Source organism: Anabrus simplex, chromosome 4 (assembly GCF_040414725.1).
Source record: "Anabrus simplex isolate iqAnaSimp1 chromosome 4, ASM4041472v1, whole genome shotgun sequence".
Classification (NCBI taxonomy): domain Eukaryota; kingdom Metazoa; phylum Arthropoda; class Insecta; order Orthoptera; family Tettigoniidae; genus Anabrus; species Anabrus simplex.
In genome coordinates, this window is record NC_090268.1 from 89,927,813 (window position 1) to 89,942,061 (window position 14,249).

Genomic DNA, 14,249 nt, shown 5'->3' on the forward strand with positions numbered 1-14,249 from the left:
AAAGGAAAATAAACAGTAACTGACAATAAACAAGTACAATTCGACTCAATTGACTGGCCCTTTTGAACATTCACAGACACATTTTTATAACTAACAGATCTCTTGAGTCTATTTTCGAAGAAGCCTCGAAAGTTGGATTTTAGATTGTAATCTGAACTGTTGACCTTGAACATATAGTTCTTGTTCTGTATTTTAATGTAAAATTTCAAGTGCACCGGTACTGCAATCTGAATATCAACATAACTCACTTGTGTTAGTGCCCTTATAATGACACCCATGCTGCATGCAACGCACACGCACCTTCATTACGTTCTATAATCATTTTGTAACTATACCCCCCCCCCATCCTCAATCGGTCGATCCTGGCTACGCTACTGAGGGAAAACATAGCATCGCAACAACCGAACTCGGGGCTGAAGGTCGAGATCTCTACTGATGAATGGGTCCCCTCATACTGGTGAACAAATTTTTAGCTTGCCCGATCCTGGATAAGATTTCATTCTTTGGATCGCAATGCTCATTCACTTGCTGAACAATAGTGCTGTTGATGCTTATGTGTTTTCGAAAATATAAACAGCTTAGTCTTGCCATTATTCATGAACAGACCATACGCTGCATTGATCCTTACATGTTAATAGTAATTTGAAGATCAGTAAGGCTACTGAAACACAACCACATCATCAGCAAAGCAGATGTTTAGAGACAAGAAATTCTCTGAAAAACTGATTTCTGACATTAGTGTCCCTAAACATCTTTTATACTTTCTACTGTATTTCTTGGTATATTTTCTAAGCTCTCATTCTTTAATTTCACCAAATGTGTAGAAAAATTTGATTGATTGATTGATTGATTGATTCATTCATTCATTCATTCATTCATTCATTCATTCATTCATTCATTCATTCATTCATTCAACATTACTTTTTAACTGAGACTTAATCAAACTTATACTATTCTTCAAATAGCATTTTGTTAAAATATATTATGACTGTGTTCTTGTACTGTAGTTTGATATCCTTGTCTTTGAAATTGATGGTGCTCATAATTTAGTTCTGGATATTCATGAGATGATTTCCCAATAATTAATCTGATATTTTAGGAAATCTTTATCTAAATATTGATGGTTTTTGTTTAGGAATATTAAAGCAACCTGCTTTCCTGAAAAATCCAGAAGTTACGATTACTGGTGTAATAACGTACTCGTACAAAGCTCCAGATGACAGCAAATCAGGTAAGTCAGAAGCAGAAGCTGTGAGTGTGACAATTGTGATTTTTAATTTAATTTCATTTTTGTTATATTGAGCAAGGTTTACAATAGAAAATTCATTATCAGTTTTCTATCAAGATATTACTACAAAATAAATAACATAGAAGTTCACAAAGTAGATTTTAATAGAAATGGGAATCATATATGGCACAACTGATAAATAAAGTATTACACTTAGTGTTCATCTTTTGCAGACCATCAGTTACCAGTTCCTAACTTCACTTTCAATGCAGAGGAGTTTTCTCAGAAGTTATTAGTTCCCTTTACTGGAGATGAAATAGAAGGTTAGTTGCTTTAATTATATTTATATAGAGTATACTTTATTTGTAATGATAATATCATTACAAATATTATGGTCTAAATAAAGAGTTTCCCTGTTCACTGTCCTTATTGTTTCAAGGAATAATTTACAGGCAGTCAAAGGTGTTTCTTTTGTACATTACATTGCAGTGGACCCCCTGTGGGTGGGGGATGCTGACAAAGAATACACCCACTGTATCCCCTGACTGTCATAAGAGGTGACTAAAAAGGGCAACCAAGGGATGGTGGACTTAGAACCATGACACATATGATTTATTCAGTTAAAATTATCCGCCTATTCAATACAATATGTTAAACCATATGTAATCTCAGTTCAACACGGATCAATCAGAATGAAATTTCTAACTTTTAGAACCATGAGACTACTTGTGATTAGTATCATTACATGAGGAACACCATGGGTCGATTTTACTTGTGAGTAGTACCACCTTGTGACAAACACCATGGGTCTGCGCGTTGCCTGTAATTAGTACCATTGTGTGAATACCACCGAGGCGGGGGAGTGGCCACTTGGCTGCATAGAATGTCTTAGTGGGAAAAGATGCTGTGCGCTGTGCTCAAATGTGTCGGTTCCACCATGTTCAGAAAGGGTCTCCATTGCCTATGAGTAGTAACACTATATGAGGAACACCATGGGTCTACTTTGCCTGTGATTAGTACCACTATGTGTGGAACACCACGGGTCTGAGCAATGCCCGTGATTAGTACCACTATGTGAGGAACACCCTGGATCTGTGGTGCCTGAGAGTAGTACCAATTATGTGAGGAACACCACAGATATAGCCAGCGATCGTGATGTGAAGAACACCATGGGTCTGCGTTGCTTGTGAGTAGTACCCTTATGTTAGAAACACCATGAGTTTATAATACCTGTTAGTGGTGCCATTATGTGTGACTTACCATGGGTCTACATTAATTGTGATTAGTACCACCATGTGAGGAACACCATGGTACTACGTTATCTGTGATTAGTACCACTACATGATGAACTCCATGGTTCTGCTTTACCAGTGATTAGTACTATTATGGGGGTCGATGACCTGGATTTTGGACCCCTTTGGACAACAAACATCATCTCAGAAAAGAAGGCATTATGAATTGGATCTGCTGATTGTTTTGGATTCATGGTCGTTTTTTCATCATCATTAATTTGAGATTGTAGTCAGTGGATACATTTTTTAAATTATCGTGTCATTTTGTTGCACCTTGTACCATTAGGGTTGGATGAATTAGCTGTTAGGAGCCTTTAAACAACAATCATCATCATCATCATCACCACGCTGCAGTGGGAAAGGAACTCTTGGTTAAAAATAGCTTCAATGGTGAGATAAGGTTATAAGGAATCACTGTTATTGTTCATTTTATACATTGATGGACTAACAGTACCCGACGCTTCAACCATGCTGAAGTAAGAAGATATCAGTTTTGAACACTGTTGGTAAAAATAATGAACAGTCCAAAAATAAACTTGCCTCTGATCAACATCTTTGTCATGTGTCATTTCTCTCCTCTGTCTTGCTTTAGTTTGTGTGTAAATTCCTGTAACGTGGGAACATTAGGTACTTCTATTCACTTTTATGTACATTTTCTTTGGTTTGCTCCACATTTTCTGTAAATGGCAATAAAGTTTTTCTTACAGAGTAAAAAAAGCGTTACAGTGGTTGGGGCTTGCATTACTAATGGATACCAATAACGATCCATCCAGCTTTACCACACTCGACATGCAAACTCTCTGGGCAGTATGCTCCAAATCCTCCTTTAATACCTCAAAGCATAATTACATGGCAAACTGTGTTACAAAGAAAATCCATATGGACTTTTTTATCATCATCATCATCATCAATGTCGCACTCCAGTTGCTGGGTGTGATTAACAAGCCGCTTCCACTCCTTTCTGTCCTTCCACTTTTCCTGCTCCATCACTTCTACCACATCCAATCCAGCTTCTCTAATGTCCTTCCAGATCTGATCCATCCACCTTCTTCTTGGTCTTCCAACTGGTCTCTTTCCCTCAACTTCTTTTTCCAATTCCCTTCTTACTACCCATTCCTTTCCCATTCTTTTTACATGTCCAAACCATCTCATTCTTGCTTTCTGTATGTTCTGTACTAATGGTTCTATATTTAGCTCTTCTCTGATACTAATATTTTGGATTCTATCTCTTCTTGTCTTTTTAACCGATGTTGTTAAAAATTTCATTTCTGCTTCTTTGATCTTACTATCTTGTCTCTTATTAGTTACCAGCATTTCAAGTCCGTATGTTACAATTGGTATGAAATACTGTTTATACAATGTTAATTTCGTTCTCTTGGGTACTTTGTCATTCCATAAAAGCTCTTTGACTTGATGATAAAATGTTGTACTTTTACTTAGTCTGTTATTAATTTCAGGGTTGATTTCATTACTTCCATTAATAATGCTACCCAGATATGTAAACTGTTCTACATTCTCTAACTGTTCTTCGTCTGTGTTCACTTGGCTTCTCTTTTCCACAGTGCATGACTACAGTTTTCTTATTACTATTTTTTATACAAAATTTAATTCTATTCTTCATGTTTTTTATACGCCTAACTATTTTCTTCTAATTTTGGTTATTATTTATTTCTAATTTTTTATTTATTTCTGATTATTATTATTTTGATAAAGCAAATTAAGCATGCAACCGAGCAGAGTGGCTGCACGTGGTAGTGTGCTGCAGTCGTGGAATCAAATTCTGGATTCGAAAAACGCATGATTCAAACCCTACCATTGGCTGTCCTGAGAATCGTTTTCTGTAGTTTCCCATTTTCACTTCCAGGCAAATGCTGACACATTTCCTATTCATAAGCCACAGCTGATACCTTCCATCTCCTTATCCAGTTTCACTCACCATCATTCCTCAACTGAGCTTAGCATGGGGAAGGGCATATAAATTCATCCTACCTCATCCCCGACCCCTATCAAGAAACAGGGGGTAACCAAACATACATACATCGAATAAAGCATGTGTCAAAAAGAAAGATTTTTTTCTGGAAAACTGCTAGGCTGCTAGAGTTTTGAAGATCATAAAAGTTTTTTCTAGAACACTGAATTCCTAGTAGACTTTGTGGGCTCCAGTTTTCTAATACGACAGTTTGGCTATCATATTCTCAGATGCAAAATGTTTCTGACTTGCTCTATTTTCTTCAAAACTGCTTCTTCCTCTGAAGTGCTAGCATATGTAGCCTGTAAGAAATAAGCATTCTAATGGTGAAAGAAGTACTGAAATCCAGTGGCGGCTGATGCAGAAAATCAGTTGTGTGCTGTAACCCATCCCCACTCCAAAAAATAAAAATATTTAGAAACATACCGGTATGTGGTTTTCAAGAGGCTCTCCGCTGAGTTTTCCACACTGAACAAACACGCAAACAACCCCAACACATATACACATTCCTCACAAAAAACTATAAAACTATATAATTAAACACACAATAACACATGCAATGGCAAAATATTCACGATCTCAAACACTTGGTGTGAGCGCACAAAAACAGAACTTCCCAATGTTACCAACATCATTTAAATAAAACCAGCAATGTCGTAATGCAAAATTATATGTTACGTTTTTATAGTGTCATTTATAAACTAAACATATAAATTAAACAAAATCACAATATCGTGTCCTTATTTTGACAACATAAAAAGTACAATTTTTATAGTTCATCGATTTACAAATGTGACTATGGAATAGGCAAGTTGGTAGTATTCTGTCCTCTTTGGTATTAAAAGACCTGGCGCGAACAGCTCTATAGTATTTTGTTTTCCTGTTTGCTTTGAGCGATCCTCTCTTAAATACTACCGCTGAGTCAAGAGGGTGCCAGCTGCCACATTCTCATATCGTTCGTAATGCAAGTGTGCCTAGTGCAAGTGCTGCCTGTCTGTGGTCGAACGAAGAATCGCTGTGAAGTGATGTCTTGGCTGTTGGAACCGATCGGAACACATTCTCTTTGTATCAGGAAAGTTCGGCACGCATGCGCAAAAAGCAGAGTTCCTGGTTTCTGTGAGCTATGATCGCACAGCACCCGGTGTGGAGTGCACCAGTAGTTACCTGCTTGTGAGGGGAGTTGAATAATGTCCTATTCTTTGGCTGACATCTTTTTCAATGCACTGTACAGTACAGTATTTGATTGTAGATAATATTTTTAAACTAATTTAATTTTCCCAATAGGCAATGTGCTGCAGCACTTCAGCACATAAGGTACGGCCGCCCCTGCTGAAATAAGTTGAGTGGTTCTTGTAATTTGCCTTCACTTACAAACAGGTTCAGAAACTTTCTTTATTGTAATAATAATAATAATTGGGCTTTATGTCCTATTAACTACTTCTACGGCGAAGTGCCAGAAATTAGACCTGCAAGAGTTCTTTTACATGCCAGTAAATCTACTGACATGAGGCTGACGTATTTGAGCACCTTCAAATACCACTGGACTGAACCAGGATCAAACCTGCCTCTCCCTATAATACTGGGTCATCCAGTTATCTTAGAACTGGAGCAGCAGCTGGGAATGACTAAGATGAACACTGCGCAGGAGGGAGGGGAGCCTTCGGGGACTATCGATTCTGGCTTTGTCTCGCAATTCAGTTTGCTTATGTTTCAATGAGAGCAACACCTGTGTGCAAAGTGAGGTGATAATGATGATGATGTTGATAATAATAATAATAATAATAATAATAATAATAATAATAATAATAATAATAATAATAATAATAATAATTCTCTTCCACATCAAGTGTTTATTTATGATTTGTATGTCCGTACAAAATCCGTTTGGGCTGTTAAAATATTATTTCAAGAGAAATTCCCACGTGCTCGAGTTTCAAGTCATGGGGTGTTCATAGATTAGTTAACCCATTAGTGCATGAAGTTTCCTGGTTGCATTTTAGTTAATTTTTTTGTGTTTTCCTAACCATATGTAAGTACATTAAATATATATTATGCATAGAACACGGGATATTGCGTACTTTGGTAGGGAGGTGCGATCCGAAAAATCGGATCACATGCAAGGATAAAATACACTGTGGAAGAGGGAGAGGAAGAGAAGACTCAATAATAGAAGACCAGTACAACACAACGATAGTTTCTTTATTGTTGATTTTGTCAGAATATCAGTTACATATACACTCACATACAAAAAACATGCTCAAATGTTGATACAAACAATATTTTTTTGCTCAAAATTCTGTACTTCTATCACACTTTTGTAGAGTTCTTCAAAGAAACTGCCTAAGTCATAATACCACCACTGTTTTCCTAGTATGAATGGTAGGCCTTGAAACATTTCGGGTGCAGGCCTACATCACATTTGTCGCACATGAATTTTGCTTTACCTGAACACTGGCGACATTTCTTTTCCGTGCTCACGGGAATAATCCAGTGGTTCCTTCCGTCGAAGCGACTATCTATGTTGGGATCACACGGTTGTTTTCCCCTTCTAGAAACAGTTCCATGCGTCTTCAGCAAACTAACGCATACATCCCTTCGATACTTCAGGAGACTTTGCGATTTATCATCATCCGGCAAGACTTTACGCATTATCAGCCATGCATTGACAATACAAACATCCAGTAAGTAAACAAAGATGGGCCAGTACCACTTTTTTTGACGTATTCTGGTTCTGTATGTCGCCACTAACTGATCCATTAGATCTACACCCCCCATTCCTTTATTATAGGAGCCAAAAAGTGTAGGCTGCTTGATTGTCACCTTTCCTTTCTTTTCCTTGGACCATCTAGAGCAGGTTCCTTCTCTATTTTCACCGTGGTTTGTTGCTATGGTAACAACATTGTTATCCTTCCACCTGACGGCAAGTATTTCACCCGAAGAGCGGAAATCGCTGGATCCACGCGGCAGTTTCTTCATTTCTGCTGTGCTGATGAGAGGGCATTTCTCAGTACGGCCTTCTCGAATAGTTCCCATTGCACAGTAACCTTCATCAGACAGGTGTTTGAGCAATTTTATTGACGTGAAATAGTTATCAAAGTATAGCTTGAACCCTTTGTGTGGGGGTACCTCTGCAGATTTTATTAGTGAGATAACTGTATCACCACCTAAGCCAAACTGCTTCTCATCATTTTCTTCCTTCCCTGTATAAATTTTGAAGGACACCATATAACCAGATGAAGAACAAAGTGCCCAGTTCTTGAATCCAAATCTTATTGGTTTACCTCTTATATATTGCTTAGCGTAATGTTTTCCATAGTATGGAATCATACTTTCGTCTATAGACAAGTGCTCTTCAAGTCCACCATGGCTCCTGAAATTTTCGTTCAGTATATCGATGATAGGTCTCAACTTGTACAGACGATCGCTCGGGTCAATGTTGTCATTATCATTGAAATGCAGGTAGTGCAAAATACTTTCAAATCTATTACAGCGGATGCTGTTGGCTAAAAGCTTGGGAACATCTTCATCTGCTGACCAGTACATCCTTCTGTTGGGATATTTAGCATACCCAGATAAAAGCAGGCCTCCTATCAGTACCCAAAATTCCGACTCTGTTAGGCCGAGAATAAAATTTTTCTGAGCTGCATATTTATTGCTTTCCTCTACAATTTTCTGTACCAAATTCTTTGAAAAAAACAACTGAAAAAACTGCAATGGTGTTTGGCATGTTTCTGCAGTCTCAGACACAGGTATTGGTTCACACTGAGTTTTCAAGACAGGATGAGGATCTGATTTCCTCCACGTAAAATTTTGTTTTTCCCTCACCGGAACACGTTTCTTCTTTCGCGGGAGTCCACCATTTTCATCTATTTCAGATACCTGAACAACTTTTGAACCGGACGCGATAGGTTCTGGTATAAGTCCGAGAGAATTTTCGGTTTCTTCAAAGGCTGTGTCATTAGTCTGTATTTCACACGAGCTAATCATCATCCTCCAACCAAGGTGGTTAAGGTTACCTTCATGTTCGTCATCTGTTTTATCACTGTCAATGTCTGTCTCCCTACCCTCAGCTGGAACTGCAGCGTATATTACATTCTCAGTGTCATCACTGTCTTCCTCGTCCTCTTCCTCAAGCATTTCGATTATCTTGGCCACAGGGAGGCTGAAACAAAATGAGAAACAAATATTGTACTCATTATGTTGAGATCAGAAACATCCTACAACAATTACAACATTTAGTTGGTATTGTATAAGGAGAACAATGTAAGACTGCTTTGCATGTGATCCGATTTTTCGGATCCATGAAAATAAATCACGTTATTTCCAAAACATATGAACATACTTGTCTAAAATACATATCAAACAAAAGCATGGATTCTCAACAATACTTCTACAACAAATAAGAGACCAGATATGTTATAAATAAGTGATATTTTTGCAAAATACTTACCACATGCTGTGAACAGTGCTCCTCCGAGACGCCATGTTGTCTTCTAATGAATACTGCATCAGTCTGGCCAACTGCACGCACTAACTAATGGTACTGACTTGTTCAGAAGGAATTAATGAACAGATATGAAAGTGGAAAGAAAAGAAAATCACACAATTATGAAATTTAAAGCCTGAAATACCAAGATCCGATTTTTCGGATCATATGCACTAATGGGTTAATACATTTTGTGAATCACCATTATTGTTTATTATATTGATGGATGAAATCATAAAATGTGTAAAACAGAGTATCAGTAGTGATGAAGTGAATGCTTTGGTATTTGCAGATGATGTGGTGATTTGGGGAAAGGGAGAAAAGGAAGTACGAAGGAGACTGGACATTTGGAATGAAAATCTGAAGGAGTTTGGAATGGCAATTAGTAAAAAGAAAACTGTAGTCATGCACTGTAGAAAAGAGAAAAAGAGAAGCCAAGTGAACACAGACGGAGAACGGTTAGAGAATGTAGAACAGTTTACATATCTGGGTATCATTATTAATGGAAGTAATGAAATCAACCCTGAAATTAATAACAGACTAAGTAAAGGTACAATATTTTATCATCAAGTCAAAGAGCTTTTATGGAATGACAAAGTACCCAAGAGAACGAAATTAACATTGTATAAACAGTATTTCATACCAATTGTAACATACGGACTTGAAATGCTGGTAACTAATAAGAGACAAGATAGTAAGATCAAAGAAGCAGAAATGAAACTTTTAACAACATCGGTTAAAAAGACAAGAAGAGATAGAATTCAAAATATTAAAATCAGAGAAGAGTTAAATATAGAACCGTTAGTAAAGAACATACAGAAAGCAAGACTGGGATGGTTCGGACATGTAAAAAGAATAGGAAAATAACGGGTAGCAAGAAGGGAATTGGAAAGAGAAGTTAAAAGAAAGAGACCAGTTGGAAGACCGAGAAGAAGGTGGATGGATCAGATTTGGAAGGACGTTAGAGAAGCTGGATTGGATGTGGCAGAAGTAATGGAGCAGGAAAAGTGGAAGGACAGAAAGGAGTGGAGGAGGCTTGTAAACCACACCCGGGCGACTGGCGTGGGACATTGATGATGATGATGATGATGATGATGATGATGATGATGATGATGTGAATCGGGAAATATTAGAAGAAAATCTTGAGGACATTAGACAACACCTGAAAATTGTTCTAAGAAATCTCTTAACCGTCTTTCTCAGCAAACAGGAATTTTTTTACAGTTCTGTACAAAGGGTTATGAAGTTATGGAAGTTAAAACTCATAGATGAGTACATTTAATGGCATTAGAATTTATCAGGCTGTCACTATAGCTTGTTCTTGTAGTGCGCGGCCAGTGGGAAGCAATAACTTGCTGTCCAAGACCTAAGCCTCGCCTCATCTGCAGTTCTGCTTTAATTGGATGTCCCCTGTATTAGTGAAGATTATTTATTGAAAAGTCATCATCATTATCTGTTGCCATTTCCAGTTTTCTGGATACTTTGATAAGCCTGTTCCACTACCATCTATTCATAAATATGCTGTTCTTCATGACATCATCCTTTGCCCTTCCTCTAACTGCAATTTCAGTCTTGACCATATCCATCCAGCAGGTTGTAGAGCTTCCAGCTTGGCAATTTCCTTCTAGTCTCATTCCAAGTGCACTCGGGCTGTTCTCGTAGGCTGCATTTTTATCCCATGTTCAAACTACCATCATCTGGATTTACCATTTCTGTCTAGCAAAGATGTCTTAATCCCATCTTCTCACCTCACCTCCTAATTTCTTAACTTGTCCATCCTAGTCTTCTAATAATGCAGCTCAGAAACTTCATCTCTGATGCCTGCAGTCTTTTTTGAGACTCTCTCTGCGAGGGTTCATGTTTTGATACCATTGGTCAAGACTGGTATGAAGTAGCTAATTTTGCTTTCTTTGGAATCGTAACATCCCAAAGAAGGACCCTCGCATGCTGGTAGAAGATGGAACTCTTTTTGTACCCTGTTAGTGATCTCTCTTGTGGCAAGTTCTTTCTGGAGACTATACTTATAATGTCAAGGTAGTTGAAAGTCTCCACTCTCTCCAACTGGTGGTCGTTAGCTTGATGCTTGCTGTTCAGCTAGCTCTGTTCACTGCCATCACCACCATCTCACTTGTGCTGATCTTGAGGTTGAACTCCTGAAACTTGGCTTTCCACGTGTTGAGTCGTGCCTGCACCTCGTCTTCTGTTTCTCCTCAAATCATGACATCATCAGCAAAAGCTGCTTTGAATTCAAGATGTTTCCTTAATGCTTTTCATTATATCATTCATAACAATGATGAACAGCTGTGGGGACAGTGCACTGACCTACTGGACGCTACTCTTGTTTGTAAAACTTGATGAGTGTCCCTTTCCAACTTGCACGCAGCTGGTACAGTCCTTGTATAACATGTGGATTTTCCTTACTAATCCTTCAGGCACCTTCCTCTTTCATAAGCACCGCCAGACTCTCTCTTTTGTAATACTGTTCTATGCCTTTTCAGTATCCAGGCCACGAATCTATTATGCTGGTGTAGTAGGGGGAGAGGTGATACTCCCATGTGGTGCGTCCCTTGTGGCAGATGGGGGGTCCTAACCACCTTGCCAGCGGACTTGAGCGAAATAAAATAGCACTCGTGGACCAAACACACAACCTCCTGTGGGTGGGGAATGCAGACGAAGAATACACCCGCGGTATCTCCTGCCTGTCATAAGAGGCAACTAAAGGGGGCGACCAAGGGATGATGATTTTAGAGCCCTGAGACTACTTGTGATTAGTACCATTATGCGAGGAACACCATGGTCAACTTTTTTTATGATTAGTACCACCTTGTGAGGAACACCATGGATCTCCATCACCTTATGTAAGGAACGCCATGGGTCTGGGCATTGCCTGTGGTTAGTACTATCGTGTGTATTCCACCGAGGCGGGGGGGGGGGGGGTGCATTCAGCTACGCGGACTTATGTCCATGTGCGATAAAGATGCGCTTAAATGTGTTACTTCCCCGTGTTCAGAATGGGTCTGTGCTATCTGTGAGTCGTACCACTTTCTGAGAAACTCCATGGGTCTGTGTTGTCTTTGATTAATAACACTGTGTGAAAAACACCACGGGTTTGGCTGGCGCCTGTGGTTAGTACCACTGTGTGAAGAAAACCATGGGTCTGCGTTACCTAAGAGTAGTTCCATTATGTGAAGAAAACCATGGGATTTATTACCTGTGGGCGTTACCATAATGTGTCATACACGTTGGGTCTACAGTGCCTGTGATTAGTACCACTATGTGAGCAACAGCACGAGTATATGTGGCCTGTGATTAATTCCACTAAGTGAGGAACACCACGGGAATACCAGCGTCCATGATTAGTCCCGCTATGTGAAGAACACCCTGGATCTGCGTTGCTTGTGAGTAGTACCCTTATATGCAAAACACCATGGGTTTGTGTTACCTGTGATTGGTGCCATTGTGTTTGACATACCATGGGTCTATATCACCTGCGAGACACACCATCAGTCTACGTTACCTGTGATTATTACCAGTATAGGAGGAACACCATGGTTCTTCTTTACCAGTAATTTGTACCATCATGAGGGGCCAGTGACCTGGATTTTGGACCCCTTTAGCTAATAAGTATAATCCCAGTAATTTAGACATTGTGAATTGGATCCACCGATCGTTTTTGCTTCACTATTGCTTTTTTCTCATCATTCATTCAGTTTAGATTCTAGTCAGTGAATGCATTGTGAAGTTTTCATTTTCATTTTGTTGCACCTTGTAGCAGTAGGCACTGATGACCTAGCTGTTAGACCCTTAAACAACAATCATCATCATCATCATCATCATCTTAATATCCAGGAATACCATGATCAAGTTCTCTCCTTTCTCCCATCTTTTGCCTCAGCATTCTGGTGCTGAATATAAGATTTATAATTAACCTGTTACTTCTGAAGCCATGCTGCTCCTCTTCCAACCGTGGTTCTATGATAGTTTCTAGCCTCTGTTCTGCAATCTTTTTGAGAATTTTCAGCCTATCTGCCAGGAGAGTTATCCCCTTTGTGCCAGTCGTACCGGCAATTACTAGCACAAGTAAACAAGGGAAAGAAATAGATAAATCAAGAAAAACATTAAAGTGGAAGCCAAATACTTACCGTCAAAGACACCAACTGGGCCATTTAACAGAGGCAACACAGATCGTTACTAGCGGTTTTCACAGTGGTAAATGATAAAGAACGTGAAAGAAAAACCCAAAATTCAATTTGAAGGGAAAAAAGTGTAATTACTCAGAGCAAAACTTACAGATGACTTTTAAAAGAACTTCATTGAAAGAAAAGGTGCACCATCATGAATTCACAAAAATTAATTACCTCAGTGCTAAACTGGTCAGAAAAATAGACTTTGAAAATTAAAACAGTAAAAATTGATTAACTAAATTAAAACAACAAAACCTATTAAACGAGGGACGCCCTCTAGTACAAGAAATAAATTAAAGATTAATTTGAACCTGATCACTTACAAATACCTTTTTGAATTAAAATCCATGGATTAAATTTTACAGTTCCCCAGATGAGTCCGAGTAGACAAACTTACAAAGATTTGCTTGGATATTAATCATTTAAACAAAATTTTCTCTTAAGAAATAACTGTACATAAGAAAAGAGTCGTTTAAATGAGACCGCGAGATTCTCTGCCGAGTTGGATCACGAGAGGCACAACAAGAAATTAAATAGTAAGTACAGAAAATCACACGAAGCAGAAGCAGCACACCCGAGTAACAGATAGAGCACACATAGGTTCCCGAAGTAGAATGAAAGATAGGGTAGCACAAAACACAAGGGAAAGATCCCACACTCAAACCATAAAACATTAAAAGAGAAAATATAAAGCCAACAGGTCTCACATAATGACACGTACGTCACCAAATCAACCGAACGTCAACACTTCAAAAAAGCACATGGTTTTTAAAAGACATCCCAAAACAATCGCTCCCATGGGCAACGGTCGCCTAGGGAACGTCAAACAAACAACCATGCCGAAGAGAAAAGAAGAAAATCCCCATGAAAGAAAGACAGGAAAAATTAAAATAAACACAATTTAAAACCAACTAGACTCCGTTTCACAGAGATTATCTCGCGATCTCAACCATATAAGAAAGCCCTTACATATTAAGTACCGTTTCTTTTTCTTATTTTTTTTAACCTAAAACAAATTAATCCACAAGTCCCTTTAACCTCTAACATTTCGCCGGAAAAAAAAATTGTACACATAGTTGATTTAAGCAGT

The 14,249-nt window shown here is 38.5% G+C and overlaps 1 protein-coding gene across 1 annotated transcript in view; it reads left to right on the plus strand.

Moving 5' to 3' along the window:
- Positions 1 to 14,249, plus strand: part of LOC136872180 (uncharacterized) — a 421,215-nt gene that overhangs the window by 384,735 nt on the left and 22,231 nt on the right. The window contains exons 4-5 of the mRNA XM_068227461.1: positions 1,136 to 1,231; positions 1,462 to 1,551. Coding sequence (XP_068083562.1) covers positions 1,136 to 1,231; positions 1,462 to 1,551 — 186 coding nt within the window. The remainder of the gene's footprint in view (positions 1 to 1,135; positions 1,232 to 1,461; positions 1,552 to 14,249) is intronic.